Here is a 26,596-nt window from a genome sequence, read left to right as displayed (position 1 = left end):
GGCGTTGCGAGACAAACATCTGGGGATTGGCGCCCACTGTAACTTTTGGGCGGAGTTTCATTCCGTTCCCCTAAGCCGAGCGCTGCCGAGCCCCTATGAAAGGCAGCGCTGTCATGTACATTACACAAGAACGCATTGTCAGATCGATTGAACTACGTTCCGTACTATACAAAGCACCTCTTAGAATTACGACTCCAGGGGGAAGCGAGATTAGTGTCACTTCAATCATCGGGCGTTTCGCCGCGAATTTGGGTGGTCCAGTGAATCTCTGCACTCCACATTTCACCGTCATGGACTTTGCGAATCGGGGCGTACTGCAGAACCCTCTTCTCAGTACCTTCCGACGGTGGTTCTGTGTCCGTCGACCCCATCTCGTGGACTGGCCAGTCCTTCAGGTATTGCTCCAAGTAGGTAGAGAAGCGCCTGACGGGTTCTCCGTCACACCAACCCATCTCTTCATAACGTTTGTCTAGGATGTCCTTGTCTTCCTTTCGTTTGTTGTAGATGCTAGAAAAGGGGAATGAGGCGGTTGAGTCCAAGTCCCAGATGGCATAGTGGTATTTGGGAGACTTACATTTCGTTGTGGGCGCTCAACCCTCCATGGACCTCGAGGGCACGTACAGCGAGCGACCGAATATTGAACAGATGGCACTTTGGCCTTCTGAGCGGGTCGAGATCAGCTTTCTCCAGCTTTTGACATATTCAGTAATATCCAACGGGACAGGACAATCGCGCACTTACACAGTAAAGCACACAGGCATCCGCTTCTGTAACCCCAGTCTCCTCCCTTGTAATGATGGGTCCCACCCAGACGATCTCATCCAGCGGGGGATCGCCTTCGACTGGGGTGTAGTCGCACCGGATGATAGCACCCTTCCCTCTGAACTGAACTGACTCAGGGTTCGCGCGCAGCTCGGTGAGAGTGGCTGGTTTGTCGGGCGCCGGATCTGGAGACAGTCTCCCGATGAACACAGAAGGTCCAGTTTGGCCATAGGTGTCCAGAGAACGCAACGTCTTCGGAGGAGCAGGGACGCCCACAAAGGTGCGCCGTTGAACAATTAGTTCGCGCACGTCTTTCTCTACAAAGAGCTTCGCTCGTTGCCCGTTCGCGGCGTAAATCCACTGGTGCGGCAGTGTGTCGAGTTCTTCCTTCTTGAGGGGGGGGTTTATTCCATCCAGGACTGTTGCTTGCCCAGAAGTTATGGTCTAACGATTAGTGTCATGGGATGAACTTAGACGGGGGATACTATGGTTGGCACTTACGACGACGTCCCTGCTATGCTGAAAGTTTCCTGGATGAGCTGGAGGCACCCACGGATTCTCCTTGCACTGCTTGCACCACTCTCGATGCAACTGCCTAATCAAAGTCGACTCCTTAGTCGCTTTCCCCTTGGCTTTCGCAGTGGAAGCATTGCTGTTGCTACCGCTAGCCTCCTGCGTCGAGGTCCCGCCCGACTCTTTCGAATGCTCCTGCTCCTGGCGAGAAGGCACCGGTGCCTTCCTCGCAGACTTGATACTCGAAGCACTAGGTACCTTCGGCATGACTATTCGTTAACGATAGGGAATGTGAAGTGAGTAAACGAGGGGTAGTGGTGGAGGTGGTGGTGGTTCAGGAACAAGTCCTGGCCCATGGGAACTCTCCATCCGACCTGGAGCTTTCTCTTGCCAATTATACTTGGTGCAAACACAGTCCAAACAAGAAAGGGGCCCGGCCTTCGAGGAGGTCAGGGCCAATCTGCAGGTTGTGGCGGAGTCTTGACGCGGTTGGCGGACGCGACGCGAGGCCCCTGTTCATGAAGTTTGCATCATAAATCAACGTTTCAACGCGTCTGATCGTTTCATCAAAGCTCTACTTGTGGTGCAGACAATCATGCTTACCCTGCTAAAGAACACGACCACTCAGCTGGCCAGCGTTTAAGCTCGCGCATGTACTCCATTAATTAAGTATAGCAAACAAACAATTTTTAAATAAATTGATTCCAGGTACATATTGCAACAACAGACATCCAGTACTGGGTGAGAAGGGATACACCGCGTACAAGCTTTACAACACAGCTCATTCCTAGGAAGTAAGCATGAGATGTAAAGACAGGACTCAACAAAGGTCTTCCCAACTCCATTCCTCGAAAGCACCAGTCCCCTTGGTCAGTCGACGCAATAACGGCGCGGGGGAGGCGAGGGCGAGGTGTCTCCGAGGTCGCGTCCACCTCCAGGAGACGCCTCAGTCAAATGGGAGGAATGGCGATGGGAAGACCAATGGTCAGCCAACGCGTCAAGGTGAGCAAAATGTCCACCTTCCCGCTGGCAGGGAAAAAAACGAATGAGAGATTAGTGGGTCATAGTAAGGCATGCGGGTGGGGATCAGCAAGCGAGGGCGATAAAATGTCAGTAATAAATTATTTCCACTCTTTCCAACACCATTCAGCGATCACATCACACGTCACTTGGAGAGGTCTACAGAGACCAACTCCCACAACCTCCAACCAACGCTCAAACACCATCAAGAGTCGGGGCTATGGCACTAGGCACCGTGAGGTGGCGCCCGAGCACCGTCTACGGCGTCGTCATTGCGAACATCGTCAGCGGGCTGGGCGGAAGGCGCAAACACCGCAGCAATAGACGGTTGCGTGTCTTGCCCACTAGCTGGGATAGGAAAGATAGGCTGATGGGGCGGTACAGGGACTTTGAAGAAATCACAACGACGAACGATGAGCTCGCGCACATCGTCGACATTGAAGAGCTTCATGAGATGTCCGGACTTCGAACCCTCGAGGCGCCATTCATGAGGTAGGGTTTCCAACTCTTCTTTCTTTAGCATCGGGCTAATTCCATCAAGTCGTTTGGCTTGCTTCTCCATGACTGTCTGGGGAAACGCAGTGCGTGAGTACGACGCTCCAAGGCTGTTCACAACGATGTTCTACTCACTAGGACGTGTCCTGCATGCTTGAACCCTTCTTGACCACCTGCAGGCGCCCAAGGGTTCTGCTCGCAGAGAGTATACCACTCTCTGCGATGCCGGTGGCTGATAGGCGGGCGGTTGATCGCAGCGCTGGCCAATGGTGACGCATCATGGCCAGCGCTGCTACCAGCAGCTCCGCCGTCGCCAACGTCGTTCCTTGGAGCCATGGGCGACCTCCTTGGAACTATCCACGAAGAGAGCGTCGTTTGCACTTTTGGCATGGTTAATTATAGCGTAGCAGTGATAAGCGATCAGAATGTCGGCACTCCGTATGTAGGCGGGGGTGACAATGGTGGTCGTCAAGGAACCCATGGGCTGTGCCGTAACGCCTTGTAAGGGCGCTCAGTTCGATGACTAAGCCTTTAACCCTAACCTTGTAGCCCTTCTGTGAGAGAGAGGGTATAATATGTGGTCAATAGCGGCCGTCTGTCGACAGTACGCAGTCTATATGCTGAACGAAGAGGGAAAATCACCTATTCCAACCAGACGCGACGCGTCGGTCCTTAGCACCCCTATATCCGGGCGCTTGCTCCACACTGGCACTTCGATCGCGCTTCTTAATGATCGGACGTGGTGCCTTCCATATTTGTTTTTCAAAGGACGAGCGCTCGTGTTCCACGGGCGTCTTTTGGGTGATGGAAAGAAAGAAGTCGAACAAGATATTTCACGAATAACTACTATACAGTGTACATCTCAAAGGAACCAGGCTTCAAAGCACCGGAGCTTCACCAGTCAATTTGACCCACACCCGAGTCCACCATCAAGGCCAACGGGGCATCCCAATCCTCTGAAAAGAACTGATTTCCTTTGTACCAGTCATGTCGAAATCCTTCCAGAGGAATCTTGACAAGTGGCGCATACTGAAGCACAATCCTCTTCTTCTCCTCGTCGGTATCGGGCTCAGAGCTCAGCCCAAGCTTCCCAACGCCCTCGTGGTCAACGAGGAACTTTCGAAGGGCTGGAGAAAACTTGCGGAGCGGCTTCCGGTCTTGGTACCCGTTGCGCTCGCTCTCCAGTGCTTCAATAGCCTTCATGTCCTTTTTGATCTTCTTCATCACGCTATAATGCAGTGTCAGTATTCATTAACCATACGCTCCCCAACTGGGAAACAGGGACGTACATTTCATTATGCTTTCTCACTCCGCCGTGGACTTCCAAAGCCCTGACCGCAACGGTCTGAAGGTCGAACCACACGGATGTTCCTCTGATAGGATCAAGGTGCTTAGGCTTAAGCTGGAACTTGATAGGTGAGAACCAGCGATTCTGCGCCGATGGATAATGCACGTACGCAATAGAGAAGGCATGCATCTTCCTCCTCAATTCCAAAATTACCCCATACATTCTTTCCTTCCCAGATGATATCCTTGGGTTCGGGGTCCTCCTCGGACACCCCCTGAGGCGGCTTATAGTCACGCCTAATAACTGCACCCTCGGCTTTGAGGCGGGCAGCGAATGGTCCTTCAACAGGCGCAGCGGCTTCAAGTTGGGGCACAGAGAGAGCAGGTGCCTGGGCTTGAGACACCGTCGTCTTCCCACCTGGCAGCGGTTTATCCAAATCGAAGAAGGCCTCTCGCTCGCGAATGAGCTTGCGAACGTCCTCCGGATTGTACATCTTCATCGAGTACCCAGCCTTGGATATCCCTTGCTCATGAGGCAGCGTGTCCAATTCAAACTTCTTCAACTGGGGCGACACGCCGTCCAGTTTGGCCGCACAACCCGCCGTAATCGCCTATTTCTCACCGTCAGTGGGTCAAAAGGTAATAAATGCTAGCCCGCCTTTTCTTACTTCGATCCAGGAAGGTTGTCTGAAGCTGTAATTGACTCGCCAGTAGTTCTGTTTGCAGTGCTTCTCCCATGCTTGCTTGCGGTCCGCCTTGGCTGCAGCTTTGGCTTTGGCGTCTTCTTTGCTGGGGCGAGTCGACGCCGCCGTCCTGGCAGCCTTGGTAGTCGTGGTGCTTGTGTGCTTGGGCATAGTCACGATTAGGTCGAAGAGGGAACGGTGTTGGGCGTGGTTTCGAAACTCAGCGCGCTTCCCGTCCCATCAAACTTCGGCACTTTGCACCTACGTCATTGCTGGACGCGTCGACGCGTCGCCCTCCTATTCCATTGGATCGCCAGGGGCCGTGGATGATTATAGCGTTGCATATACCAAAAAGAAATAACTAATCATATGCTACAGGACTTAGAATTACCTTATAATCACTCCCGTCATGAGCAGCGATAAATTGGTCTGAGACCATGATGGTACTAATGCAGGTTCTGGCGGTTCCTCCGAACACCGCGAAGAGCTCAAGGCGTGGGGCAAATAAGTAAGCTTCCATTTGTGGCGCGAGGACTAAGCGCCCGTCGCCTAGAAATAGATACAACATCCGTGTTCACCGCCTTGGATCCCAGTTCGTATCAACCTCATCCTCAAGCCCAAACGTCTCCAAAATCTGTCCAAGACCCACAATCTTAAAACTCGCCCCATCCTCCCTCGACCCATCCGGCGCACTATTAACATCATCATGCACAACAACCACCCCCATCTCGAAGCCCTCCACGCCCAAATTCGTACCCACAGCCGCCACACCATCCGTATTCGTCACCTTATCCACCTGGCCCGCCTGGACAGTAAACGTGCCCACAAACTCGTGTGTGCCGCGTCGGTAGATGTTGAACGCGGATACACCTTGCGCGGAGACGATGAGGAGGCCTTTGTCGGGTGTTGGGCCGTGGACAAGTGTCACGCCTTCAACGTCCGGGAAGAGGTTACCCTGGATAGAGTCGACAAGGACACGGTCCGTCCCGGCGTCGGGTTCAGCACCGTACCGCCAGAGCCCGTACGGCTCTTCGCCGATATAAACAAACCCATTCTCGTCATCCCCAACGCATCCCTCTACCTGCCCACCATTCCCACCGATGAATTCGCGAACGAGGACAGCCTCGAGGGAGGGTGTGAGTTCGTATTGGAGATATTCGGCGGTCTTGGAGTTGACGAAGATGTAGTATTTGCCGGAGCTGCGTGAGTGATAGACGCATGAGCCGTAAACACTAAAGTCCGGCTTGACAGGGAGGTTGACGAGGTCGGTGAGACCACCTTCTGTGACCTGCATAAGGCTACGAACGAAATCAGAAATATAAACCCTTTCCTATGAACAATACTTCTTACCAAAGCGTGTCCTCGTCGCGGCAAGCAGCAACGCCAAGGTCAACAGTCCGCCCATCCTCCAACTCAAAGTTGTAGATTACATCCACATTATTCGGTTCACCCGCGGGCAACTGGGCAATCATCTGCCCTGCCAAATCGAACAGCGCAAATCCAGCGCCCTGTTTGCTCTTCGTAGTCGTCAACACCCTCGACTTGGTGCGGTCCGTTGGGTGAATCCAGATAGCAGGGTCATCGCCATCTCCTCCATTCGCATCGGTCTCGATATCGGCAAGGACGACTTTGAATGAACAATCTGGCCCAGTCCACCCGTTGTCGCATCGGCAAGTGTTAGGCCCGACACATCTTCCTCGCGAAGAGCAGTCGTTGGGACAGGTGCGTTGGTTGCAACGCGAACCAGTGTAGCCCGTGAAACAAATGCATTCCGAGCCATTGCGGAAACCACGCCGAGTGCACTGGTTGCTGGCGTCGGGATTGCTGGAAGCGTCTCGAGGGTTGAAGTTGGCGTTGCGAGGGAGGGGGATTTGGGTGAGCGAAACGATGCCAGTACCAGTCCTTCCATCATCCTCCGTAAACGAAACCACCAAGCTCCCATCAGGATATCCCGGCAAGGCACGCTGGTAAATCGCAATCCCTTCCAACTCTACATCCTCCTCCGAGAAGGAAAGCGTGTACTGATGCGCCCACTCTGCAGTCGAGAACACCTCGACGGTCCCCGACTCGACCGAGACGAACAGCGAGCTCGCATTGTTGCTCGACTCGTACACAGCCATCCCAGCAATCTCGCCATCAACAGTAATCGAAGTCTGCTGGATGCTCGAACCGGGCTGGACGGCATTCCCAGCGAACGAGTAGACGACACCATCATTCCCGCCAAAGAAGACTGTTCCAGCAGCCGTAGCAGCACAAGCTTCTGCTTCTACAGGGACCGCAAACTCGCATATCTACGTCCAACGTCAGATAAGACTAGTTTTGCGTGATACAAAATGGAGGGAATACACACTTCTTTGATGTTTCCTCGTTCGATTTGGACGAGCTTCGCGTGACCTTTGCCGAAGATGTAGACAAAGGACGAGCCAACAGCGCAAACGGCCGAGTAGTCTCCCCAGAGCCTAAGGTGGGATGTGCGGCGCGGGTTCTTGAGGTTGGTAACAGCGAGGAGGGAGTCCTCGATGACGAGGCTAACCAACCAGTCATCCCGGTCCCTCTCTCCATAGAGGGTCGTAACCGACTTGGTGTCCCTCCGGACTGTGCTGGTGCCTGTCAAGGCAGGCAAGCTGTAGCTGAACAGGCCGGATACATTCGCCGCAAAGACGAGAGGCTCGGAAGAGTCGTAGTAAACCCCCAAAGGACCTGTATCATCCGAAGGCGTATACTCCTGTATCGGAATCTCGAGAGCTGTCTGCGCTAGGATGCTCTGAATCCGCAGAGTACAGAAAGCTGCCAGAGCAGCACTGAAGAAGGCGACCATGGTGTGGACAACGACCATCTTCAAGCCAAAAGACCCATTGTTATAGCTCTTTCCAGAGGACCAGAAGAACGTGTGCTGAAGAGCGCATTTCTGAGACTTTAATGCACGTTCGACATGGAGCATGTGGTCTTTTCAGTGTCTAGCAAGGTTTCGGACGTGTTTCTGGGGTTCTTTCTGATTCCTGACAGCTATTTGTCTGACTGAGCACGCCCATTGGTCCCGGTGGCAAGACGGATGACCTACTTGTTGAGTGGCGGTTGTCGTCGTTGCTTCGACTTGTACAATTTGAGGACGGTGGCGGGCAGATCGTCAACGTTTCATCCATGGGCGTTGGTGGTCGCTTGTGGTCAAGATTGTTCAAGGGCAACAGGGCCCGGGATCCGAGCCCTTACGCAACGAGTCCGTCGGCATCCCTTGAGCTCATTTCTAACCTCTTGAATTCAATTCTTGTGATTTACTTCTCATTCCTACAAACATTCCATCTAACAGGACACCCCAATCTAAGTAACAACCAGCAAAGATTAACCGATTCCTCGGCAAACTACGCTTAACGATTATAAACCCAACTAATTGACTAGTCCATAGTAGAAATTATGTTGTTCCAGGCACCCGGTGAGAGGGAGCAAGGGGGTCACTTGTCCTCCCAAGAACAAGAAAACAAAAAGGGGAGTAGGACCAAGAAGGAAGTCGGGAGATGATGTGGATGGCGCGAAGAAGGAAAGACCTAAGAACTGTGGTAGTTAACCCTATAACCACGGTTCCTGAGACCGGACGAACGAGGGAAGAAGGTGGCACGCGAGGGACGCAAGAAGAGAAGGAAAAGACGAAGCTTCTTGAAGCCCGATGTCGGCGAGCAGATTAAGGATGAACGGGTGACCCAAAAGAATACGACAATGGCATAGAAATAAAATGATGGTAAAGTACGGAGCCAAGAGGGTGAAGTGATATGTGCATGTGAATGAGAAGGTAGAACTATGGGATAATAGGAGACAGGGAGAGAAGAGTGAATGAATGGGACATTATAAGAGTGGATGTGTTGGTAGTGTCGATAAAAATACAAATGTGGGCCAGATTTCCTCTGAATTGATTGGATCCAAGGTTGATTAAGTCGTTATATCGTTGTTCGAATGCCGGAAGGTGGAGAAGATGAGTTTGCACGCATCTCGTGGGAGATGGTATCAAAGTGAATCAAAGACCCACCCTCGATCCCTGGACGAGGCCTGCTCATGTCCTATTGCGAGCGTCGCCAAACACCTGGGCAAACGTGTTGGTATCTTCATCATCTTCCACGCCAGCGCTCCCTCCTCCATGTCGCACCCATCCACTGCCCCACTCCTGACCCAAGTCGTCATCGCTGAGCGGAGACCGGACATACTTCTGACTGGCAAATGATCTGCCGCGAGCCATTTGGGGGCGGTTGCTGGCGTTCTCCAATTGAAGGTGCCTTCGCAAGCTGTGGATAGAATTCTGTCGCCTGGCAATGGGGAGAACCAACATCTGGCGAAGATCAACCTCTCCATCTCCGTCCTCGTCGTCGTCCGAAGTACCACCTTCGTCACTGTCATCATAATCATCATCAATAACCATCGTCGACCCGGCACCCCTTCCTCTTCCTCGAAGGTACCGATTCTTCACATCGTTAGCCGTCATCGTCGTCGTCGCCGCCGGTCTTCCTCGTCCATGATTCCACGGATCGCCCTCGACCTGGGTCCTGGCCAGACTGGGCAGCCGATCTTTATCCGCATCCCTCCGCCGCTTATCCCCTCTACCTCGCTCTCGCCGACCCATCCCACTCTCTCTTCTCACCAACGAACTCGCACGACTTCCCGGTGCACTCCTACAAACCACTCTGGTACGTGTCACTTCGGTCTCGCTCCTGCCCGCCCGTCCTCGCTCAAGCATCGTCAAGAAGGGAGGAGGGGCGAGTGTATTCGTCTGATCCGATAATCCGCTACGCCGCTTTCCGTGGGTGCGCCAATTGGAGGTGGTCTGGGAGAGGGAACTCCGGGTGTTTCGAAGCTGGGGTCTGCGGGACGCCGGGTGGCTCTGCAGCGGGCCACCGATGTGCATCCCAGAGCCACTCGCAAGGACGGCACGGGCCACAGTTTCGAGCCACGTATTGGGGAGCGGCGGCTGGGCTCTCGGATCCTCCTCGCCCTCGCCGTTGCCCTTGGTGGTGAAGATGATGCTGGGATCGTCGTCGTCCTTCTCTCTCGAGCGCAGGGAGAAGGGCGCACGGTGGTGGGCTGGGGTAGAGTTGGGTCGAGGGGGCTGCTGCATACTGATGTTCGAGGCCATGTGGCGAAGGTAGGCTTTAGCTCGAGATGGCCGGGGATGAGCTAGGGTGGGGGACGGTGGTGGATGATACAGAGAGGCTTGTGAGGGACGAGAGGAGAGGTCGTAGCGCGATCTCGCATCCGAAACCTGTCTTGAGGTCGCCTTTGGGGTGGCGTCGTCGAAGCTCTCCATGGAAGAGGACAAGTCACCGGGTGTCGCAGGTTCCCTCACGGATCTTCTCTCCCCGAGTGGCGACGGTGGTGGTGAGAATTCGTCGCTCGGCTGCCGAGAATGCCTGCCTGGACCAGGGAAGAGGTTGGTCAGAAAGTCGACAACTGCACCCATACTGCTAAGTCGATTCTCGTCTGCTCTGCCATCTGCTGCCGCCTCTTTGAGTCGCTCCATTTCCGGCGTAAATACGCGCGTTTCCTTGTACCCAGCCTCCCTCAGCAAATCCTCAAAGTTCTCATATCGCTTAGAAGTCCCTCTGCGGTGGAGCGGGACGCGTCCAAGGTCTCCATACCGGCTACTCCTCGACCTCTCCAATCTTGGCGGAGGCGTCATTGGTCCAGGTGGCGAGCTCGAAGAGTTGGAAGTCGACGTCGCCGATGTCAATGTGGACTGAGTTTGCCAGGATGGGGACTCGGAACCATCTGGTGACGAACTCTGCGTAGCATAAGCCTTATTTCCCGTATTTACATTAGCAAAGTTTCTGATATAGATTTGGTCGTGTACACACCTTGACCGAGTCACCCCGGTTGATTGGGATATTGTCCGGTGGTGTGTTTGCCATCGCTGCCTAGTTATCGAGAGCCGGCTGTCTCGATGAGTATCAGAGCTGGGGCGCGGGGGTGGTTGGGTGTATGGCGGGGCAGCGTCGTCGTCGTCGAGGTGGTCCCTAGGTGCCTCGTCGTTGTCGTGGTCAACGACGTCGGGAGTTGATCTGGCACGCGCTGGGGATGGTGGGTGTCCTTGTCAGAGTTTGTTGATTTTGATATTGGTCTGAACAAGACTTGCAAGACAATGGTCCCAAAATGAACTGGCCCAAATTCCCCGTGGGAATCGTCCCGGCACCGCTCCCAAAAAAGAACATACGATTCGAGGCAAAACGACCGTCGAGGATTGGCTCTTCGTCTCCACTCTGCTCCCTGCATTTATCATAATGCCGTGCTAGATGTCGACAACTAATGTGCATTTGGAGCTCGAGCTGGACAGGATTAACCCTTCCACTCCATTCATCTACACTGCCCTCTGGCATTTTCTCGTTCCCACTCAGCCTCCCAATTTCGCTGACTTTTCGGAAAGAAACGAGGCATATACACCGGCAATCTAACTTGCGAACTCAAAAAAATTGAAAGCCTACGATGGGAAGAAACCCGGGCATCATCCCAACTCCTTCCGCCTCAAGTTTCTTTTTATCCACCACCCTGGCGCTCTAGAGCTCTAGGGTGTAGGGTTGATTTACTATCCCTTGTTGTCATCCTGAAACCTCTACCATAAATGCCGCTGACAATTCCACCCTACTTTCAAGCTCGATAGATGGATAAAATTGTTGCTCCCCTTAAATGGCAGAGTACGCGAGGCGATGGGGGCGGTGTTCCAGATGGAGAAAGGGACGGTGGAAACAGAAGTCCAGAGTCTAAAAAGCTCGGATAAACACAAGGAAAAGAAGCGGTAAGGCGGTAGCTTGTTACATAGAGCGTGCTTCTTGCTCTTTAACAAGTGGACAAGTGAACAACAGCAGAGTTTTCCTGCTCTTTTTAGATTAAGTGATAAAGGGCCGCGTCCCGCGACTGTGGACCTTGCTTTAGCGGCTTGGACGCCTTTTTCTTTTGTGCTCAAGTCGGTTTTGCCTCTCATCGTAATAGGCGTCCCCTTACCTGTCCGCCCCCCTGTACCACACAGCTCAGTCATTGAATGCGACGCGATTTTTTTTAAATAATGAAACTGTAAATCCTAGGTTGTCTGGCTGGTCAGGACTCTGCAGCCCTGCATTGTACATGCCGATAATAAAATCACCTTCTCTGCCCCTCACACAAAGTCCCAACACATACATAAGTACATACTAGGCCAGAATCATATTTCTCATGTCAGTCCGACACGTCCCAAAGCCTAACCCGCTCACAAATAGTAAGCCCACGGCCCCCCGCGCTTGATACTTGTAGAGGTGAAAGGTGACGAACGCCAAACCCTTCCTAGACCACTGATGCCTAGCGGGCCATGCGGATTACGACCAGCACATACGAAACATACTGGAGGACACAAGGCATGCCGCCTATTAGTTGTATCCAGAGCAGCAGCATAGCAGACTAGGAATTTGTGATCGAACCGAAGGAAGGGTACGATCCAAAGCAGCGGTAATGAGCCAGGAAAGGAATGCCGGCCGATGTTTGCATATCTTTGGAACTCGAGTTTTAGGCACCTAAATCTTACATAATGTGACCTGGTACAGACCTAGCTAAAGCAAGGTCAACTGGATTTGAGGACGAGACTTATGCGCCTGTGGCGGCTGGCGAAAACAAGCGCCCGCGATGAGGTCGGTCGCTACTAATCCTGCATTACGCGAAGGGGTACAAATTGAAAACCCTTGGTGGTAACTAGCCCTGCATTTGAAATTTCAGTCAGGTTGGTCACACGAGTAGCTCCTTGAGAGAAGAATCGAGACTCATTCGTGAAGCTTCGGAATGAATCACATAGCCATACCGTTGCTCGTTGCGATGCCGTCCGGAGGGAACCCTGGCAGCCCAACCACCAGCGGTTCAATGGTCTAGTGGTTATGATTTCTGTCTCACATGCTCGTGAACACAGAAGGTCTCCAGTTCGATCCTGGATTGAACCAATTTCTTTTTTTGCATGTGAGCGCCTGCACGAACGGCGTCCATCGAGGCGATTCTTTTTCCGCAGTGTGGGGCAAGGCTCGTTGCTCGTGGCCAGGAAGGAATATCATATTACAGATAGCGAGGCGCTCCAGCAACGACGAACCTCTCCTCGAAATGACAGAAAGGAAAATGCCAACGAGCCTACAATCGTACGTACACCCAGTCCATTGTGGAACACTAAACCACGCCGCCTTCGCGACTTTCCCTTCTTTTTTATTACACACGCAGACAAGGATTATGACGGGTATAAATAAAAGGAACGACGAAACAACAAATCGAAACGAAACGAACGTGCAAGTCTTAACGAGGTATACGCACATCGGTCAACGATGGGTTAATTGGTGAACGGCTTTGGCTTCTGGAACCATGATTGCTCGATGATTGTTGGAGAGCGGGGGGTTTGGACCTCAGATGACTGCGCTCGTCATAGTCCAGCGCGACATCGTCGTCCGACTCTTCCTCGTCTTCCTCTCTTAACCGTCTCAACCCAACCACCTCGCCATTCCCAGCTACGTCATCGTGTTCGTCGAAAGCATTGAAGAGGGTGTTTCCTTGAGAGCGGTAGAGCGAGCTGCGGCGGCCGTGGCCTGCACGGCCGGTGTCGGCCCACCCGTCGATGGACATGCGGCCTTGGAGGCTTAGTCGAGGGTTCATCAGTCCGCCTTCGAGAGCGCTGTGGTCTGGATGCTGGGGTTCGGGTGCGCGGGAGTAGTTGAGGAGGTGAACGCCCAGGAAGGTGATCACGAAGCCGGTGACGAGCGAAACGCCCGTGCTTGTGCTGGTGTTGTACAAGCCTTGGAAGAGGATGAGGGATGCAAGGATGGTTGCGCTTGAGAAGCCGACGTAGTACATTGGGTTGACGCTTCGGAAAAGAAGAATAAGAACGCCGAGCAGGGGAAGACCAGATAGAGACTTACACGTTAGTCGAGAACGTGTCCAACGCCTTGTTGAAGTAGTTCATTTGAATAATGATACAGGTTGGAACGATGATTCCGAATACGTAGGTGCTAGGATGCGTGAACTGGTTGTTGCCGTTGAGCGTGAGCTGGATCGCCTTTCCGAAGCCTTTGATGGCCATGACCGAGATCGAGCCGACGAGCGAGCAAATGGTAATGTAGACGATTGGGTTTGAGCGCCCGTGTTTGGGCGAGACGACGAAGATCATGAGGAGGGTGACCAAGAGCACGGTGAAGCAATACATGAGGAACCCGGGTTGGATGGCATAGTGGAGGATTTCGTCGACGGTTTCGATGGGTCGGTCTTCTGGCGCGTGCAGCACGATAATGAGGGAACCTAGTAGACACAGGGTGCACCCCACTCGGCCTAGATGGCCTAGATGTTCATTTAGAAGAAATGAGGCCAGAACAGCACTGTCAATGTGTCAGAGAAATCGTCGCCTGCGGAATGGCACCACTGCTCACCCAATGATCACACTCAGCGCTCCCAACGGTGTTACGAGAATTGGTGGGGCGAAGATGTACGCAGCAAAGTTGGCGACTGCAGCACAGTCAATCTCTGAGCAGATTTGGACGAGATTACTACTCACTTTCTCCAATCACCACTAACCGAGCAAAAAGAGTCTATTTAGCGTGCCTGAGCAGCCAAGAAATCTTGTACGACGTACGAGTAGTCATTCCAGCCCACCACATTGGGCTTTTGAAATACGACAAGTTATCCGTCGCTTGAGTTCCATATCCAGACCGATCCCCAGCTTCGTTCAAGCCCTAAAAAATCGGGAACGGCGTTCAGTAAAGCTCTGGACGGAAACCCCAGGGTTGGTTATTGTGATAACAGGGGGGGTCTGGGGCACCTTTTTTGTGATGATGAAACTGCTCCCGATGGCTATCGAGCTTGATATTGAAAGGGCAAGCCCTATATACTTGTCCTCGACCATGGCCTGCCAATTCTAGAGAAAAATGAAAAAAAAAAAGTTGCCGTGGACGTTGTGTGATTCCAAAAGCCAGCAATGGCTGCGCTTAATCCCCTTGCACGCGCGGATCAGCGTCGTGGCACTGCCCAAGTCACGTGTAGGCCTTTATTTGGACACCCAATTTGGGCACGGGCGTACAAAGCTTTCCCCTCCAATTTCGACCACCATTGACTTTCAGTTTTTGTCTTCTGGGCCGGCTATTGTATTCTGTAATCTGAACCGGAATGTACAGTACGATGCTGACATGAAGGAATTCAAATTTCTCGTCATTTTCTTACTGCTGTTCTTGAACTGTTACTTCGCCCCAGCTACTTTGCCAAGCTGGCGCCTCCGTTTAGAGTGTCGGGAATGCTTCACAAATGCAGGTATGGCGGTCTTGATTCTTCACAAAACAGGTTCTCATCTAATGTCTGTTTTCGGAGCAGTCCTGATTGAGTTACAGTGAAGGAGTCATCCAATCGTAGAATGACTCGCACCCCCCTTCTGAGTTCCAGCCGTATGGATCGCCTATTCTTGACAGTGCCTTTGGAGGCATTGGCCTTCAGGCGGGCTCGTTGCCTTCTCCAGGAAATCCCAGCGTCGATTTGCGAGACTCAGGGGTGTAAAGGAGGACTCGGTACGCATTTCTTGCTTCAACTCGCCTTATCACCCACTTCGCAGAAAACCGGGATAACCGAAAATAGCTATGTGCAATTGGATATGTACGGTACGAGCGCGAGATTACAGACAGCAGAGCAGAGCTAACGTATGTGCAAAAGGTAACCAGAGCAATGAAAAGCGAGGGCGATGTGCAAGAAAGTGGGGTTGGATGGAGTGACGTTAACGTTCAAAGGGGCGACAAGATGGACGATATGAATACATGGAGGGGCGTGGTGATGGTGATAAATGGATGGATGAGTGGTTGGATGGAGTGTGGATGCAGGCGAGGAGAATTGAATGTACAAGAGAAGAATCCGGTGGCGATATAAGCAATAAACAAGCGGATGGGGATGGGGATGGAAGGGTATAGGCGGAGATTGTCCAAGAGGATAGAGGGGTGGTTAACGAGCCTCGACCCGGGAGCAAGAAAAAAGGTGAGTCAGTCGTGATAAATATATGTTCGTCAATATGGGTCTAATTTTGAGCGATGGTCAGCTGAATCTGGTTCCCTAACGTCGCCAGATTATGGTGACCACTATTCGCCATCGTGGTCGTCGTGGCGGTAGGCCGGTGTCGGTGTCGGGTGTCTTGAAGGTTTCGTGGTTGAGGTATGTCGACTCACACAAAAAAAAATCATCTGTCAACTCAGCGGATCGTGACGTCTTCCCCATCTTCTTCAGCAGGCATCCCGCAGGGGAACCTCAAAGTTAAGACGCCATCTTGCAAGGAGGCCTCAATGTCTTCACGCTAAATGAACGCGGAACGCGACGCGAAGCCCACGTGCAAAAGCAGAAGAACGTTAAAACTCCACTCGACGAAATCTCACAGACAGAAGGGGCAAAAGGAATGTCGACGACTGTCGATGGCAGAGAAAGAACGAGGCGGCAAAAGGGGGGCGGAGGAAGGCAGGTACGTACTTTCAGGTCAGATGGAACGGGCAGCACGCGCTGGCAAATCCCATATCTCCGTTCTCTCACAGACATTTTAGGGCCAACGACCCCGGTGAAGACACCCTCAGAGGTGGAAGCAGCAGCAGCTTGATTGATCAACGGCGGAAAACCAGCTGGCGGGTAGACCACCCCGCTTATTGTAATCTGCCTCACACGATTATACGAGCACGTCGACAGTCTCACCGACAGATGCTCCCGCTTCACGCCAGGCACTTCAAGCACGGCCGTCAGCACATGCGTATCCGTGTCGTAATGCGTGTCCATGCGGATGATGTATGATTTTGGTTTGCTCAGCTGTGCAGAGGGTGGGACCGGTGGTGGATCCATCGGTCGTGGCGAGCTGCGGAGAAGCGTTGAGCCAAGTGGAGGTTGGCCGGCGACGGGGGATCCACTGCAAGAGAGCGGCCTTGAGCTGAGGTATGTGTTGAAGTGTGGAGGGACCCACCTGACTGACGATCCAAAGCTAGCAATACGGGTAGTTGGCGAAGGCACAAGAGGAGACGCTCGGGTGGAAGACGACGACGGTATTGCAGACGCGACAACGCCACCACTCGATCGACGAACCATTGCTGGAGGCTGCGCAAAATGGACGTGTTGCTCTCGTGGTGTTGGAACTTGCTGTTGGACTGGGAAGACTGAGATCTGGTGCTGCGGAGGCTGGCCTTGTCTTGAGCTTCCTGCTGTGACCGAAGTCGACGTCGAAGGTCGCCTATACGGGTGGGCCTGCTGTTGCGCTTGGTGGTGCTGCTGTCCTCTTCCTGGCCTGATGATCATCGAGCTGGAGGAAGACAGAGGCTGTGATTGGACGTTCTTGGATTGGGTGCTATGGAACACGACAGAACAATGGAAGAACGCGTCAGTACCAAACCAACCAAATGGGAGCTGCGACAGACCTTGGATCTTGGTTGACTGCATGGAGGCGCACTTCGGCATCATGTTGGCTTGGTACGACCGGGGGATCTTCGAGCTGAATCGTCTGGGGATAACCACTTGCAATCGGCGAATGCAAATCACTCGGGATAACCGTTTGTTGTTGCTGTTGGGGGTTCTGTTGCTGGTGTTGCTGTTCTTGCTGTTGTTCACCCTCGATCGTGTCCCACCGCGGGAACGCATCATGCGGCGTGGACGGGGTGGAGTAGTTTTCACCACCAGGAAACTGTCCGCCATAGGGATTCGGAAACGACATACTGACACGTCTTGGTCTTCAAGGTTGGGGAAGGAAAAAGGAACGGGCAAAATCAATCCTAGAGTTTTCAAGTCAACACGTATCAATCATATAGAAGGGGAGCAAAACGGGAACAGGTCCTGGGAAGGGACGCGCGGTTTTATAGGGCGGGGGTCAATCTGACTCACGCGTCTTAATCTCCGCTTCCGCCTTGCCTTTTTGAGCTTGAACAATGGAATTTTGCTTTGCAGGACCCCGAACACTTCCCGCCGCTTACCATACTTGGACATGCTTTTGGGGTCCTGGCGGCGCGGCACTGCCACGGGCGGCCTTAGAACTCCATTGTCCGCTCGAAAAGGGAATATCTCCGGAAGCTTTTTGGGCAGCCCGTGATGCAACGATGATGGAAGATGGTCTCTTGCTCGGGCGAACGGGCATGGCGAGGCGGGTTAGTGTTTTTGAGGCGACCTGTAGCCATTGTTTAGAGTTAATGCGACCACGTTCATGGGAAAATTGGTGGGTTGCGATGCGGAAAGTACGTACTCAGTCCGGAAGGCGCGATTAAGGGCGGGGCGGGGAGGCGGTGTCGGGTTCCCACAGACTCGGGCGAAGCATGATAATGACACTCGCGATGGAGACCGAGACCCACAATTTGTCGAACAGACTCAACATGTGTTCGATCTTGATGCCGTCGATGAATGTTGTGACGAACGTGGAACATGCATTGGAGCCAAGGTAGTTAAGATGTCCCTTGCGGCCATGCCGAGTCAGTAGAGAGAGATTCGAATATCATCATGTAGTTAAAGTAGCAAGTACAGAGAGGTGGATCGCCTTGGAGCGTAATAGTTCCTACATGCGCATGTCGAACATACCTCAACGCCTTGTCCCAGCGCGAAGTTGGGGTCTATTTTCCATGCATTTTTGGCCCTTCAATTTTGCGTCGGGTCTGGTTGTTCGGCCGGAATTTGTTTTGCTCTTGCTTCTGGACGCCGGTACCTTCGAAATGCTCGACGAGTCATTTTGGTCGGACATTGTATTCGGTCAATGCAACCTCGAGGGTGCGTGCAGGTCAATGAAATTTTTGGACATGCGCCGTGTCTCTTAGCGTCATCGATCGGACCCTGCGCGCTAATGAGCCCCTAAACGCGCTCGATCTCAACAGCAGGTGCAGATATTGGAACGGTGTTCATAGCCAATCCTAGATTGTTTACAAGGTCAATATGCAGAAGTGCAGTGTGGTTAGATATCCTATCAGTAGATTTCACTCCTAGAGGTCTCTAGGAAACCGGTGAGAGCATGAGGTCGCTGCTGCTCAGTCTCTTAAACCCATGCATTCGCCAACGGAAGTTCTGGCCGTTTTCAAACGTTCCATCCTCGTACACGGGAAGATACTGCCATATTTCTTTATTCTTTTGTTCCACACTCTTGACTGGGTCATTGGCGCTGTCGTATTCACCGTAGGGGCCGGGGTCGTTCAAATACTTCAGGAATTTCTTCAACCCAGCCGGCATCTCTTGTGTGGCTTCACCATTTTCAATGTCTTCCAGACGCTTGTTGATAATGCTTCGGATCTCAGTATGGATGAATTCGATGAGTAATTGGTGTCACTCACAGCTGGTTGTGGTTTCTGACGCCCCCGTGGACCGTGGCAGCCCTGATAGCCACGGATTTCTGGTCGAACCAACTGGACGTCGATGATCCTCGTAACGGGTCAAGATCGCGTGGTTCCAGCTATGTACGAAGCACCGGAGTGTCAGTTAGACCAAGCTTGGAATGAACATTGCGTGCTTACGAGATACATAAAGCATGCCTCCTTCTCGTTCATTAAAGCTGGAGCCGGTAAGTGTTGGCCAATCCAATTTATTTCGGATGGGTTTGGGTCGTCCGGGGACGCGTTGGGAGGCGGGATGTACTCGTGCTTTTCGATTACCCCCTTGTCGTTGAACCGTTCAGAGAATGGACCGCCGACAGAAGGTGAAGGCACGTCGACATTCCAAGCCTTGCATCGTTCTCTGATCAATCTTCGAACATCATCTTTATTAAAAAGCTTCATTTTCCTGTCACGGTTGTGGGGAGATGGACGCCATTCGTGGGGTAATGTCGCCAATTCGGTCGGCTTTAACTTGGGTTTAATCCCGTCGAGACTCTCCGCATCTCCAGCTGTGATGGTCTGCATTAGAACGTAAAGATTGAGATGATGATTAGATGTGCGTTGTGAGGACTTAGAGAGAATGGCGCTTACGACCACCGACAAGTTGTCGTATCTGAAGCCAGTGGCGGGCGGCCTCCAAGTTCTCGTTTGAGTTCCGTGAGAGTTGGTTCCTTGGTTTTCGTATTATTCTTCTTAGGACGAGGGGAGACAGGTGCTGCTAGTGAAGACTTTTTTGGGGAAGAATTAATTTCCTTCGGCATGCTGGCGGTGGAGGACTAGACGGGCTCGAATTTCCCGCGCATGGTGGCAACTGTCGGTCATGCAACATGTGGGTTTATAATTAGCACATTTTGGAATGGGAGAAGGACTTTCTGGATTGGCTTGCCCATCCACCTTTGGGGAATATCCTCAGTAACGTTTAACAAATCCATACAACTTTAAGCGCCCAAGTGTCTCGTTTACGAATGTCAAAGATTTGCGGGGGAGGAGGCCGTTGTGATCGAACGAGTAAGTCCGACTGATGGCCGTTATTCCCGGGTGCACTGGGGTGGGCCATTCACGCACCAATGCATCTTCTTCCAAATCTCCCATCTGCTTCCTCGACGACCGCTAATTTCTCTCAACTACCTACGTGGCGTGCAACATAGACCCTTGAACCTCTCGAAGAAATGTCATATTCGCCACCGATCCGCCGTTTATCGTCAGCGAGCAACAGCAGTCGCCACCAGGAAGAACTCATTAATGCATACGAAGCAGAGGAAGAGAGAATCATTAATTTGTTGTCGAGGAAGCTGGAACAGGTGAGTAGCAATAGTCTATGAAATTTGAGGAGCTGACTGTTTGCTTTGCATTGGTGTGACGACCGCATACATAGCTTCGTCAAGAGAAGATCGGACTCGAGAACGCCCTGGAAGCCGAATCTGAATCTCATGTGAACAGGCTTTCGCGAGAGCTCTCTGCTCTTCGTCTCGCACAACAACAATTTCAGCAGCAGCAACAAAATGGGAGCGCCAATGGAACAGGTCCGAGTTCTAGCGCTCTCTCCAATGCCGACCTCGCCAGCTCTCCTGAAACTAGAATGGGTCTACGAACTTTCATGAACGGAAGTCATGTCGATCCGAGCCCCGAGGCCGTTCTGGAGGCTTTGAGACAAGAGAACGAGCAACTCAGGAATAAGCTCGTGGACACGGAACGAGAATACATCCGGATAACCAGACTGAACGATATCTATCGAGAAGAACTTATCGACCATCGTCGACGGGTACGTCATCCCATGATCACCCTTGAAGTCATGGACTCACTCTTTTTTATAGCTTGGACTTCCTTTAGATAACCTGATAGGGCTGTCTTCTGATCCATTGTCCCAGCCAACGCACCGCCAGCCGACATCCTACTCCATATCCAATGGATCCTCTCCTTCCACCTCTGTTTACTCGCGACCTTCGCACCCACAAGGCGTACCCATACCTCGAGCCCACACATCATATCGTCCACCAAACCATATCTCTTCATCTGAGCTCAACACGCCGCTCTCGCACTCTCCCTCCTTCTCTGAATCGCCGTACCCATTGTTTTCACCAGGCACATCGGCGGCTACCAATGCTGCTAGCATTATGACTTCAAGCACTAATATCACTAGTCCTCCATCATCAGCCTCTTTAAACAACCCTCCGACGCTTTCACTGACACCAGGAAGAGGATTGACTTATCCTTCCGTCCCTCCACCTTCTCTATCCTCTTCGTTTGGCTCGCCCACCGTTTCCTTCCACATCCCCCATCGAGACCCGTCTCTATCGCCCATTGAACCCCTCAGCAGACGGAACTCTAATGCTCGAAGGGGAAGTATATCCCGTAGCGGGGGTCCAAGTGGAGGAGGATCGGCTAGTCGGAGAGCGAGTCTAGACTTCGGTGCCAGGGTGGCTGAGACGGGGACTTTGGTTCCAAGACCTGCTAGAAGCAGGGCTGGGAGTCAGAGTGCGGAGCGTCAACTGGAGGCAACCTTGGAAGTCGAAGTTTTTGACAATGACCTTGGCGTAGTGGACGAGAGCGAGGATGTTGCCGGAGGGACGGCGGCGGAGAAGGAATCAAAGGTTTAGGAAGATGAGCGGTCGGAATCGACAACTTTGTTTCTTTCCACCGTGATAGAACATTGTCACTGGTAAATAAAATTTTCTGCGCACATTTCGTTGTACTTGTACTGTATATTATAGTCCCAGCCCCTGCTTGTACTTGTATTTTTATTTCCCTAGAAGATTCCCTGTATTAAATAACGACAATATCAGCAGAAATTAGACCCTTGTGGTTAGTTTCTCGGTTCCCTGAAACCCGTGAAGTGTTTAGGAGCGCTGAAGAACAAAAAACTCGGTTCATCGACGTGAACGGAGAGATCTGCAGAGAAAACAGGAAACCGAAATGGCCGGAATGTGGGGAAGGAAATCTTCAGAGCTAACGTGAAATAAGATCGCCGCAACACCTCCCGCACCAACACATGGAATCAATGCGCAGCATATGTGCTGTCGACGGACCTGATAACTTGGTTGTGATTGGCTGGACAAGCCCGGCCAATTCAATGTGAACAACCAAGTCCCTCCTCGCATCAAGCGCCGACTCAGAGCTATCCTTAGACGCGCTAACCGTGACAGAACTTCGCGTAATTCATTGGCAATCTATCCCTTCTTCCACCGAAAGGTACAGAGCAATACAACAGTTTCGGTAACCTATGCCAGGCGTGTCGCACTAATTAAATGGGAACCTGGAAATTTGAGTACGCGCCCCTTGGGCACATGCGGGATAGTTCAAGTCGATCAGAACCATCTGAATCAGTCATACACACACGGTAGCGACGGCATCTACCACTTCTTTCACACCAATCCCTCGCTTTGCACTTAGCCTACCGACGTCCAATCAACGATCCTGCGCCACTCCCCCTATTTTTTGAATGAAAGCTGCTCGTTGAAGCTCTGGACAGTGGAGTGGACAGCCGTAGAATTGTCCTGACCGTACAGGGAGCGTAACATTCCGTGACTGGTGTCGTGACACATTGTCCAAGAACTTCGCCAGGTGCTGGTTTGTGGGTCCTTAAGATAAAGGGCGTGTACGGGGGGATCCGATGACCGTGGACTCGTGGAGTCGTTCCCCTTTGGGAGCAGCGTCGAGCCGAGGAAGTGTAACCTTATTGGAAGAAATCAATACAATCGATGGTACATATATGAGGAGAAGTCCAGGCTCTTTGCTTGGCTGAGTTTCTCCCCGTCCCCCCTTGCCTGTCCACCTTCCGTTGTTTCACCCAGATTTCATCACTAAACCCCATCCGTATCTGTTCTTCTCCACACGGGCTTGAAGCTTCAACCGCGTGCAATTGCATCAACTCCACCCGCCTTGCTTGGGGTTTCACTTTCCAGCTATTCGATCGCTTTCCACGCTTTCTTTCGTTTCTATTTTAACGTTGAGCATCGACACTGTCGTGACCTCCGGTAGCCGATCGCCATCTACTCCTCGATACCCTCAGTTTCAGCGACCAGCCAGATTTCCAAGTTCTTCGAGTCAAGATGCGACACATAGAAGTCAAATGCCCATCGGGAACCCATGAATTTTGTTACTCGATCTCGACGCCGACCTGTACGAGCGCGACGTCTGTGGACCCCGAGAGGCCGACGGTGTTGTTCATCCACGCTGGATACATTCCGCAAGAGGTCTTTCAAAGTACGTTGCTGTCGTATCGCGTCGCATCGATAATTTTTCGTTGACTGATCCTTTTCGTTCTTTCAGCACAATATGAAGATCCTGAACTACGCCAATTCAACCTTGTAGCTGTGGACAATCTGGGGCATGGGAGTACGCGGGGCCTGATTGGAGACCAGAGATATACCCCGACGGAGACGGCGCAAGATCTGAAATGTGTTATGGTCAGTCGGCCGATGGTCATCCTGGCGTCTACTCTCTATACTCATGCTGGTTCCCATCTACTCTACAGGACGCCCTGGGTCTACCGCCATGCCATGTATTCGGACTTTCTCTGGGAGCGACAATAGGACTGGAATTGGCTTCTCAATATCCATCGAGTGTACTCTCGTTGACTCTGTGCTCACCTGTGACTCCAGAAGAGGTAAGCACTATTTTCTGGTCTCTTAAGCGTGGACTGTAACTCACTCCTACTACGTTAGCTGGAAGACGTGATTGCCGGCCGGATACAGGTGTTCAACTACTGGTCGGAGGTGTTCCATGACTTTGACCATGGGGAAGAGCAACGGCAGCAGCAGGAAGAGTTGGTGAGCGAGACGCTGTATGGAGCGATGCAGCTGTTGTTCAACAACAGGGAGACGAGGCTGACCAAGCCGTGAGTGTTTTCTTTTGCTGCATCAAGCGTGTTTGCACAGGTGCTGAGGCCTGTTGATAGGATGGCGACGTCAGCGATGGTCCGCTCGATCGATATCTGGTCGGGGAACGCGGAGAGAATCAAGAAGAGCTATGATGCTTGTGTCCGGTGGTTCACTGAACGAAAACCTATACCTTCCAGTCAACTAGCCCAAGTGCGCGTGATTTCTTTCCGTCCCGCTGTAGGCAAGACAGCTCATCGTGACCTTCCTTTAGATCAGATGCCCTGTCAATGTAATTTACGCCTCAGAAGACGTTGGATATCCGCTGGAGAACGCCCAAGCGCTCGTGGAAGAGTTGAAGGGCGTAGGCGTCCAACCTGTCACGTTCCACACACTGCATGGGCCTCACTATGTTGGCGTGATCGACCCCGAAGGGTGAGCCTTGTCAATTAATCTCCCTTTCCAGGCCACTGAACGTCCCCTTTGTTTTCCAGTGTGAACGCGATCCTCAAGGATACTGTCCTCTCCGTGTCCCAGTTCGACCCTGACTCGCTACCAAAACCTGTTCCCGAGTTCCCTGGCAGGATGCGGACGCCATGGACGGACAACCTCAAGAGGTTCGGATATGATCCATCGGCAGAGGATGTTGACGCGGACGACTCGGACGAGCATGAAGTGGACGAGAGGTTTAACATTAAGTCGTCGCCTCTACCCTGGTTCTCGTATGAACCTGTGGTCCCCGAGCAACGCATTTTTTGACCGTCAGAGGGCTTTGGCGTATTGGCATTTTCATTGAATGGGTTCGGATTAGGCTTTTTCTTTCATTGTACTTTTAGACGCTTGCTATGGGGTGGAACCCCGCAGACTACATACAGACTACTCACACGCGATTCAAATCAGTTGTTCTGCTTCCCGAACTTTCCCCACTAAGTCAAGCCACTTTCCTTAAGAGGTGAGATGTTTGCTGGAGGGGTGATCTTTGAGAATGCTCGCCTCTGCGCCTGACTTTTCGCTCAAGTCGCAAGGTACGGTGCATACCCTCCATTTTTCGAAGTGGATGGAATTGGAGTAGTGCTGCACTTGGGGCACCTATGTCACTGTGCTGACAGTGCACTAGTGCTTTATCAAATTGACCAGGACATGGGGGCATAAGCTTCGTTGGATATTGCTGATAATTACATGGGCCCTAAGAAGAGATATGTATGTTCGGAAACAGGGCGCTCGAAACCAAGTCGAAGCCAAATCACGCGCGCTTAGCATAGGGGCTCATTATTGGCCTCATTTACCCACGGTGTGGCGCCCTCTTGTTCCTGGCACAATGGTCGCGGATTTCGGCTCTTGTCCTCGACCACCACCATCTGTAACCAAGATGCCGAAGCAAAAAACCGCGTCTACCAGTCGAACCCCGGCCAAATCTACAAGAAAGAGCCTTACGAAGGAGCAGAAGGAGGTGTGGAAAAGACACTGCGAAGCGGCTCAATGGCGGGAAGACAAGTGGTTTAAGCACCCCGAGGGCACTGCGGTGAGTCCCTGAGGATCTATCCCTTTTGTATGCTGACCATTGCATTTCCTGCACAGACAATCACAAAAACGGATGCAAAGAAACTAATGGTCACTCCCCGTCTGACAGACCTTGAAATTGGCACCCTGCCATACCAGTCATCCACTTCCGCAGCTGGGTACCCAATGAAACTATACTCAATGAAGGCAATCAACGAGTTGATCAAGAAGCGTTGTGAACTCTGGGGCATCCCATCTCCTGCACTGTCCACGCCAGTCCGAAAAGCTGGACCTAAACGAGGGTCATCACCGTTTGTCGGGATCGTCTCTGGGAAGGGTTTGTTCAATGACCCCATATACGATCGATTGGACGATCCTGAAAAACTAGATGCTGTTATCCGGCGCGAATATGTCCAGCCTCCTGGTGTTTCGGAAGATGATCCTGACCCCAAGAGTATCCGTTTCGAAAGCGGCCAAATAACGCGCATTGCCCTCAAGGAACACGATGCGTGTCTCCTGTATTGCGTAAGTCTTTCCATTATCGAGCAACACAGTGCTTTGAATGACTCTCTACTTTCAGCTTCAGCGAAAGGACCTCGATATTCTCAGAACTCCTAGTGGCTGGTTTGACCTCGTATCAGTCGAGGTTCGAGCTTTGGAGGTCCACGGAGGTCTGAAGAAGCACAATCAAATGTCGGTCCAAGCGCTTTTTTCAAGTGTTACAATTTCTGACGTTCCGCATTTAGTGTCATCGAACAGCGCCTACAGGACGCCAAAGCGATAGATGCTTATACATATGGAGAAATATCATCGCGGTCTCGAAACACCATTGAGAAGCTACTCACCAGACTTGGAGAGATTTTTGAATAAGATGAGTTCCGACGATGAATGGCATGACCTGGACCCAATTCGATCCGAGACAAAGGAAGAGAAGAGGAGGAAGGTCTACCAATTCCACCCCATTCGTAAAGAGGACATTGGCGATTATGGCTGTGAATGGATGTGGTTCCATGGATGCGAGATGGTCGACAATTTCCATGATGGGCCGTAGTTCAAGAAGGAGATGTTGGTATTGAATTAATCTATTAGGTATTTTAGTCGCAGTAAATTGTATAATGTTCTTGAATTGCAACTCTTCATAATCACCCAGGACTTGCTGGATCACGAGGCGGGAATGCCGACGGGTTGGGAGCCGGGAGAGTGTGTGATG

The 26,596-nt window shown here is 52.1% G+C and overlaps 12 protein-coding genes and 1 non-coding gene across 13 annotated transcripts; 5 read left to right on the top strand and 8 right to left on the bottom strand.

Annotated features, from left to right (window-relative positions):
- Positions 1 to 221: 221 nt before the first annotated feature.
- On the bottom strand, positions 222 to 1,542 carry CC1G_05525 (hypothetical protein; the record flags this gene model as incomplete). The annotated part of the gene is made up of 4 exons (XM_001838920.1): positions 222 to 507; positions 575 to 690; positions 742 to 1,206; positions 1,264 to 1,542. 4 exons carry the CDS (start codon positions 1,540 to 1,542, stop codon positions 222 to 224), a joined length of 1,146 nt encoding a protein of 381 aa, XP_001838972.1.
- Positions 1,543 to 2,521: 979 nt separating this feature from the next.
- On the bottom strand, positions 2,522 to 3,126 carry CC1G_05526 (hypothetical protein; the record flags this gene model as incomplete). The annotated part of the gene is made up of 2 exons (XM_001838921.1): positions 2,522 to 2,863; positions 2,926 to 3,126. The coding sequence occupies 2 exons, from the start codon at positions 3,124 to 3,126 to the stop codon at positions 2,522 to 2,524; spliced, it is 543 nt and encodes a 180-aa protein (XP_001838973.1).
- Positions 3,127 to 3,535: 409 nt separating this feature from the next.
- On the bottom strand, positions 3,536 to 4,931 carry CC1G_05527 (hypothetical protein; the record flags this gene model as incomplete). Its single annotated transcript, XM_001838922.2, has 4 exons — positions 3,536 to 4,018; positions 4,080 to 4,192; positions 4,248 to 4,688; positions 4,746 to 4,931. The coding sequence occupies 4 exons, from the start codon at positions 4,929 to 4,931 to the stop codon at positions 3,685 to 3,687; spliced, it is 1,074 nt and encodes a 357-aa protein (XP_001838974.1). The 3' UTR covers positions 3,536 to 3,684.
- Positions 4,932 to 5,334: 403 nt separating this feature from the next.
- On the bottom strand, positions 5,335 to 7,701 carry CC1G_05528 (phytase L; the record flags this gene model as incomplete). Its single annotated transcript, XM_001838923.2, has 3 exons — positions 5,335 to 6,058; positions 6,111 to 7,051; positions 7,111 to 7,701. The coding sequence occupies 3 exons, from the start codon at positions 7,699 to 7,701 to the stop codon at positions 5,335 to 5,337; spliced, it is 2,256 nt and encodes a 751-aa protein (XP_001838975.2).
- Positions 7,702 to 8,802: 1,101 nt separating this feature from the next.
- CC1G_05529 (hypothetical protein) lies at positions 8,803 to 10,836 on the bottom strand (the record flags this gene model as incomplete). The annotated part of the gene is made up of 2 exons (XM_001838924.2): positions 10,595 to 10,836; positions 8,803 to 10,536 (listed from the first exon to the last, which is right to left on the bottom strand). The coding sequence occupies exons 1-2, from the start codon at positions 10,646 to 10,648 to the stop codon at positions 8,803 to 8,805; spliced, it is 1,788 nt and encodes a 595-aa protein (XP_001838976.2). The 5' UTR covers positions 10,649 to 10,836.
- A 1,775-nt stretch (positions 10,837 to 12,611) lies between these two features.
- CC1G_20248 lies at positions 12,612 to 12,694 on the top strand. The gene has a single exon. It is a non-coding gene; the product is annotated as a tRNA-Val (tRNA).
- A 340-nt stretch (positions 12,695 to 13,034) lies between these two features.
- Positions 13,035 to 14,628, bottom strand: CC1G_05530 (hypothetical protein; the record flags this gene model as incomplete). Its single annotated transcript, XM_001838925.2, has 6 exons — positions 13,035 to 13,596; positions 13,652 to 14,104; positions 14,156 to 14,231; positions 14,281 to 14,295; positions 14,359 to 14,458; positions 14,503 to 14,628. 6 exons carry the CDS (start codon positions 14,626 to 14,628, stop codon positions 13,035 to 13,037), a joined length of 1,332 nt encoding a protein of 443 aa, XP_001838977.2.
- Positions 14,629 to 16,962: 2,334 nt separating this feature from the next.
- CC1G_05531 (hypothetical protein) lies at positions 16,963 to 17,439 on the bottom strand (the record flags this gene model as incomplete). Its single annotated transcript, XM_001838926.2, has 2 exons — positions 16,963 to 17,076; positions 17,179 to 17,439. 2 exons carry the CDS (start codon positions 17,437 to 17,439, stop codon positions 16,963 to 16,965), a joined length of 375 nt encoding a protein of 124 aa, XP_001838978.2.
- Positions 17,440 to 18,695: 1,256 nt separating this feature from the next.
- On the bottom strand, positions 18,696 to 19,594 carry CC1G_05532 (hypothetical protein; the record flags this gene model as incomplete). The annotated part of the gene is made up of 3 exons (XM_001838927.2): positions 18,696 to 18,981; positions 19,031 to 19,149; positions 19,211 to 19,594. 3 exons carry the CDS (start codon positions 19,592 to 19,594, stop codon positions 18,696 to 18,698), a joined length of 789 nt encoding a protein of 262 aa, XP_001838979.2.
- Positions 19,595 to 20,238: 644 nt separating this feature from the next.
- Positions 20,239 to 21,666, top strand: CC1G_05533 (hypothetical protein; the record flags this gene model as incomplete). Its single annotated transcript, XM_001838928.1, has 3 exons — positions 20,239 to 20,370; positions 20,445 to 20,831; positions 20,884 to 21,666. The coding sequence occupies 3 exons, from the start codon at positions 20,239 to 20,241 to the stop codon at positions 21,664 to 21,666; spliced, it is 1,302 nt and encodes a 433-aa protein (XP_001838980.1).
- Positions 21,667 to 23,118: 1,452 nt separating this feature from the next.
- CC1G_05534 (hypothetical protein) lies at positions 23,119 to 24,645 on the top strand (the record flags this gene model as incomplete). The annotated part of the gene is made up of 7 exons (XM_001838929.1): positions 23,119 to 23,272; positions 23,339 to 23,475; positions 23,544 to 23,675; positions 23,734 to 23,906; positions 23,967 to 24,099; positions 24,161 to 24,321; positions 24,381 to 24,645. 7 exons carry the CDS (start codon positions 23,119 to 23,121, stop codon positions 24,643 to 24,645), a joined length of 1,155 nt encoding a protein of 384 aa, XP_001838981.1.
- A 610-nt stretch (positions 24,646 to 25,255) lies between these two features.
- Positions 25,256 to 26,256, top strand: CC1G_05535 (hypothetical protein; the record flags this gene model as incomplete). The annotated part of the gene is made up of 4 exons (XM_001838930.1): positions 25,256 to 25,408; positions 25,465 to 25,911; positions 25,967 to 26,079; positions 26,133 to 26,256. The coding sequence occupies 4 exons, from the start codon at positions 25,256 to 25,258 to the stop codon at positions 26,254 to 26,256; spliced, it is 837 nt and encodes a 278-aa protein (XP_001838982.1).
- Position 26,257: 1 nt separating this feature from the next.
- Positions 26,258 to 26,437, top strand: CC1G_15720 (hypothetical protein; the record flags this gene model as incomplete). Its single annotated transcript, XM_002910245.1, has 1 exon — positions 26,258 to 26,437. The coding sequence occupies one exon, from the start codon at positions 26,258 to 26,260 to the stop codon at positions 26,435 to 26,437; it is 180 nt and encodes a 59-aa protein (XP_002910291.1).
- Between the last annotated feature and the right edge of the window lie 159 nt (positions 26,438 to 26,596).

This window comes from Coprinopsis cinerea (genome assembly GCF_000182895.1).
Source record: "Coprinopsis cinerea okayama7#130 chromosome 11 map unlocalized cont3.11, whole genome shotgun sequence".
In the NCBI taxonomy this organism is placed as follows: Eukaryota; Fungi; Basidiomycota; class Agaricomycetes; order Agaricales; family Psathyrellaceae; genus Coprinopsis; species Coprinopsis cinerea.
The sequence above is the reverse complement of the archived record's forward strand: the minus strand, read 5'-3'. Positions and strand labels throughout refer to the sequence as shown.